The following is a 5,541-nucleotide window of genomic DNA, read 5'->3' as shown; positions in this document are numbered from 1 at the left end:
GGAGGCTGGGCTGGGGTGGCAGGAGGCTGCTGAGCCCCCCAGTCCTGCTCTCAGCAGGGTTTTGGTACCAATGTCCCTCTTCCCAGTGCACTCCCAGTATTTTGTGTCTTGGGTCCCTAAGTGCCAGATGCCATCACAGGTGACACCATGGGCTGGTGCCTGTGGGGTTGTCCCACTCTGGCTCTGATTTTCACCCCTTGTACCCTCGGCTTGTGGTGAAATGAAGCCCCTGGATGGATGCTGGGGCTAACCAGGACTGACTGGGACTAACTGGGCTATCCTCACGTCTTTCCCAGGCCATAGGAAAAGCAGCAAAGTGAATGTGGTGGTGGGTGAGGCTGACCCCAGCAGCTTCATTATTCTCTATTACCAGAAGGGCCACAGCATCTCTGTTAAGCTCTATGGTAGGTTGGGGCTCGGGGTCTCATGGCAGGTGAAGGACAGGGGTAGGAAACCTGTGCTGGACTCTGGAGAGGCCAGCTGAAGCCTTAGAGGACCCAACACTGGAACGGGGGTCACTCCTAGCTGGAGAATTGTTCCCAGATGCCGTGGGGGAGTGGGTGAGGGGGAAATTGGGAACACACTTGTCTGAGCTGAAAGACTCCTGGGCCCTGAGCCTTGTGTAGGGATGTGGGTGGCTTTGGGCCAGGGCCAGCTAGGGCCTGAAGCCACTGCTGGTGTCTCCCCGCATGCAGGACGGAGCAGCCTGGTCAGTGACGCCGTCGTGGACAAGTTCGAGCAGCACGCCAGGGCTGTGGGGCTGAGCGAGGATGTCACCTACTACTTCCCCACCTATGGTGGGTGGCACACGCTCCTCAGGGAGACCCGTGTGGCTTCTGTCCCAATGCTCTGGCCACCCCAGGGACAAAGATGCAAAGATGGGGCTGTGCCCTGCAATGTCCTGGGGGTGCAGGGGCTGGAGGGTGCCAGGTCCCAGACAAGGTGATCCCCCTGGGCTCTTATCTCTTTCAGGGTTTTGTGACTCTGCAGATGAGTTTCACATCCTTGATGGTGAGTTGGGGATGCTGGGTGATGCGCTGGGTGCCCCCATGTGCCAGGCTTGGTCCCACACTGGGCACCAGTTGGGTGTCCCTGTCCTGACAGTGGGCTGGGCACACTGGGCCAGATCCATGCTGCCAGGACCACTGTGGCTGTGTGGTCCTGCCCCAGGAATGTGGGAGGGCTGGGCTGGCATGGGAAGGGCCATGCCAGACCATTCCCCGGGACAGAGCCTGTGCCCTTGTGTGGCAAACTGTCACTCACGATGGGCATCAGGTGGCAAAGCAAACCCCACTCACCCCCCACATGGGTCAGACTGGGCTTGATGGATCTATATTGGTGTTTCCTGGGGTGAGGGCTGATCTAGGATGAGATGTCCTGGCACAGGGGCACCCTGGGATGAAGGCTGGGGTCCCTGGGGACAGCTCCATTACTTGTCACTGGTGCTTGGTGAGGCAGAGGTACGTCTCCAGCCCTGGTGCTGGGCTTGGACACCCCCCCAGCCCCTCAGCACTTCTCTTCCTTCCAGAAATGAAGCTGTAGGTGCAGATGGAGTTGCCAGGGGGTCCCAGAGCTCAGCCCTCACCTCAGCCAGCTGCCCACTGCCACACAGACCTGAGCTCCTCAGCCCCTCCAGCTGTGCTAGCAGCTGTGTCTGTCCTTGTCCTGTGCCCTCCCAGCTTGTGTCCCCCCTCTGCTCTGTGCCTCATTCTCCTGCAGGAGCCAGGAACACCCCAATAAACGCCTCAGAGAAGAGCCTGTGTACAGGCCAGTCACCTCTTGGTCTGCCCCAGCCAGCTCAGCACTGCCTCCAGCAGGGCCTGCCAGTGCCTCGGGCACGTGCTCCTGGCTGGGGGGTGCCACGGGGGTGTTGGGGGGACTGTGCAGCCCCCTTCCATGCAGACCCCTGCCATCTTCTCTGTGAGCCTTCCTCAGCCATGGACAGCTGGGCAGAATTGTGGTGGTTCCTGGTCCAGCTGGCAGGGGCAAGCACTGAGGGGAACCACAGGGAGCCTGGGGCCACAGGGAGCATGGACTTAAGGGCTCTGAGGGAGACCACAGCATCTGCCTTTTCCCCCAACAAGCTGGGAGATCACTCGACGACCCGAGGGAGGAAATCTTATTCCCACAATCCTGCTTCCCATCTCCAGGGCTGGGAAACACCCCGTTCCCCTGCGTTCCCCTGCCCCAGCCCTGCAGAGTTCATTCCCCGAGGGGCTGCTGCCTGCGCTGGACTCCTGCCTGCACAGCCAGCACCTTTCAGAGAGAGGCAGGGGACTGGGGAGCTGCAGGGTTAATGCTGCAGCCCCTCATCCGACCCCTTGTCCCTGTGTGCGGAGCCTGGCCAAGGCCGCCCGGCAGCAGGCAGGTGCGGGGCCCCATCCCCCCCTCCCGCAGCCCCCGCGGGGGGAGCAGCCCTCTGTCCCCAGCACCAGCATTTTGCAATCCTAGCGGGAACTGGTAACACATGTTGTTTATCAGGGACTTATGTAAGGGAAGCCACGTGATGTGCCCGGAGCCAGCCCCTGTTCCCACCACCCAGGTGCGGGGCAGCCGAGTCCAGCCCGGGCACCCCCCGAGCCTGACAGCTGGGCTGTGGTGGATCCAGCTCATTTTACCTGCACTCCGAAGTGGCTGCACCGGGCAGGGGGATAAGGGAGTAAGTGGAGAGCCCCGGGGAGCTGGGCTGGTCCCCAAGGATTCTCCACACCCTTCATACCGGCTCAGCTCATCCATCGTTGGGGCTAAACCATTTCTGGGTGCAAACACCTAGGTTATGCCCAAGGGTCTGTGTCCAGCCCCCGCGGGGACCCACAGCCCAGATACCCCGTCCTGCCCCCAGCCCTGCTCTTTCTGCCCCTTGCCACCGTTGGTGTTCCCCTATGCCCCCAAGTGCTCCAGCTTTGCCACCCAGGTCCTTGGGCTAGCTCCCAGCTTTGCCACCCCCAGGACAGCCGAGCACCACCCGATATCCATCGGGCACCCCCTCCTTGCACCTGGGCAGGGAGCTGGGGGTACCTGGCAGCAGAGGGGACTTTGTGTTCCTGCCGCAGCGCCAGTGACAGTGACACCCCGGCTGTTCCCTGCCTCTGTGCCCGATGGAGACAGTTTCCCCCAGCAACCTGAGGGTGAGCTCCGGGGGAGACTGAGCCCCAGCCCAGCATACAACGCCCCAGCCAGGCTCTCGTGATATCCAGTCCTGCCTGCTCAGCTTTTGTTTTGTTTTCATAAGTCCGCGGGGCCGGGCAGGCGCGGGGTGTGCAGGGCAGGGCGGCCTCGCAGCGGGGCGCGGGGAAGGGAATGTGCAGGGGGGGCTGCCAGGGGAAAACCAGCTGGTCTGAAAACATGCTCCTTACGTAAAGCACCTTGGCAGAGCTGCGCCGCGGGGCTGGGGCTCTGCCCGGCATGGCCGGCCCTGCCCAAACCCTGCCAGACCCATGGGCGTTGCTGCTGGCACCCAGCATTCATCCGCTGCTCTCCCCCTGCACGGACATCCCCAGATTGAGGGAGGCACCTTAGTACCCACTGGTGACCCCAAACCAAGGGGGAAGGGCATCTCCAGCCCCTCTTGTCAAAGGGTGCAGGGTGGTGGAGCGGGTGGGGTGTCAAGTTCTAGGGTGCATCTGGCTGCGTGCTGGTCCCCAGGGAGCTGAACGTGGGGCTCCCCGGCTCACCAGTGGGACGCACCCCAAGGGTGCTAAGGCCAGCAGAGATACTACCTTGGGTGATGCAGGTACTTGAGTCAAGGCAAAGCAGGGTGTCCTATAAGAGCACACGCAGGTGTCGAGTCTTATGGGTCGGGTTGGGACCTGGCAGACCCTGGACATTTCCTCCATCTCACTGAAGCTCCACTCTGGGTCCAAGTGAGGCCACCCTGTGTGGATGGGGCAGCGCTGGCCCCTCTCCGTGGACTGCTCCCCACGCCAGCCCGGCAGCGCTGGGGGCAGGGCAGCCCCTGCACTGGCCGCTGGCTGTTTTCACTGCAGAGCAGTTTGGCACCCTGGAGCAAATATGTCATATCAACAGGAGGGAAGCATTCACAGGATCCCCTGCTTGCCCCTTGGCTTCAGTGCTCTGTCCTGCTCCAGCTTGCATAACAGCACGGGGGGAGGCAGGGCTGGCTCCCGGGGGCCCCCGCAACGCCTGGCCATAAATAGGGGCTCGCCAAACTCTCCAGCACTGCAGCTCTCTGCCTCCAGCTCTCAGCTCGGCTCGGCTCGCCTTTGCCATGCAGATCACGCTGCTCAGCATCCTGGGGCTGGCCCTGCTCGGGACACTGCACGCCCAGGACAGCATTCCTGTCCAGGCTGACTTCCAGCAGGACAAGGTGACCCAGGCCAACCAGCATCACCTCCGTGGAGGTTTGGGCTGTTTTGGGGGATCCTCACCCTGAAAATGTGGGGAGGGGGTGGTGCAGGTGGATGGGGGGGCCAGGCTTGCACTGGTGCGCATGCAGCCTCCCATCCTGGGGACCTCCCAGCACCTGGGTTTGGTGGCTCTGGAAGGGATCCAGCATCGAGGCTCCAGGCTGTGGGGCAGGACCATGGGTTAGGCATGGGCCCAAGCTGCTGCTGTGCTGTGGAGTGGGTGTGGATGCACAGGGAGAGGGAGAAATGCAATCTCAGTCTGACAGCACAGAGATGGGCCATGGGAACCCCTCCCTCCCCCAAAAAAACCCCAGCCCAGGGCCACAAAAAAAACAAGGGCTGCTGTGCTGGGATATCCCCTACATCCCTTCTCCCCTGGAAAGGTCCTGGGGGACACAGTCACCCCAGGGAGGTGATGAGGATAGCGGGAGGCACTTCCTGCAAGGACAGGGGTTTGGGATGTGCTGCAAGGGTGATCCCAGCACAGCTGCTCTCCAAGGTGGGCAGTTCCCCTCAGGGGCATTACGCTGCTGGCTCCATGCACCAGAATGGAATGAGCCATGCTGGACCCAGTGTCCTGACCCAGCCTCACACCCCCAGATGGATGGAAATGGTATCTCAGACCAGGCAGTCCTGTCACACTCCCTGGACTTGGGGTGAAGAGGAAGGAAACACCCAAGGGCAGTGAAGGACATGTCATGAAACAGGGATTTCCTTGTTCCTGAGTTTTGTGGTTGCCAAGAGCTGTAGCAGCTCCCTGTGAAATGAGGACCTTGGGACACTGTCCTGCTGTAGGGAATGGGCTGCCAGAGGAGAGGGACATGGCCTAGGCTGGGGCTGGTGGGGGCTGAGGGGTGAGACAGGGTCTGTGCCCAGCTGGGGCTGAGTGGAGGTTGTGTGCAGCTCACAGGGAGATGGTACAGCATCGGCCTGGCCTCCAACTCTAACTGGTTCAAGGAGAAGAGGCACCTGATGAAGATGTGCACCACCATCATCTCCACCACAGCAGAGGGGAACCTGGAAGTTACCTCCACCTACCCCAAGTATGGGGCATGGGGAGAGGGTGAGTGGGGAGGGGCTACTGGGGGTTGCCACTGGTGCATCCCCTGCTGCTCTGCTTCCCAGGGGTGACCAGTGCGTGACGAGGAACAGTCTTTACACCAAGACAGAGCAG

At 61.7% G+C, this 5,541-nt stretch overlaps 2 protein-coding genes across 2 annotated transcripts in view; both read left to right on the top strand.

Moving 5' to 3' along the window:
* Positions 1-1,740, top strand: part of C8G (complement C8 gamma chain) — a 2,615-nt gene extending 875 nt beyond the window's left edge. Inside the window, exons 3-6 of the mRNA XM_031059221.1 lie at positions 276-404; positions 696-797; positions 973-1,103; positions 1,720-1,740. Coding sequence (XP_030915081.1) covers positions 276-404; positions 696-797; positions 973-1,103; positions 1,720-1,740 — 383 coding nt within the window. The remainder of the gene's footprint in view (positions 1-275; positions 405-695; positions 798-972; positions 1,104-1,719) is intronic.
* Positions 1,741-4,179: 2,439 nt separating this feature from the next.
* The window catches only part of LOC102038910 (lipocalin-like), a 2,571-nt gene continuing 1,209 nt past the window's right edge, over positions 4,180-5,541 (top strand). Inside the window, 3 exon segments of the mRNA XM_031059252.1 lie at positions 4,180-4,327; positions 5,271-5,410; positions 5,493-5,541. Of these exon segments, the coding sequence (XP_030915112.1) occupies positions 4,229-4,327; positions 5,271-5,410; positions 5,493-5,541 (288 nt within the window). The 5' untranslated portion in view covers positions 4,180-4,228.

Source organism: Geospiza fortis, unplaced genomic scaffold (genome assembly GCF_000277835.1).
Source record: "Geospiza fortis unplaced genomic scaffold, GeoFor_1.0 scaffold85, whole genome shotgun sequence".
NCBI classification, from domain to species: Eukaryota; Metazoa; Chordata; class Aves; order Passeriformes; family Thraupidae; genus Geospiza; species Geospiza fortis.
The sequence above is the reverse complement of the archived record's forward strand: the minus strand, read 5'-3'. Positions and strand labels throughout refer to the sequence as shown.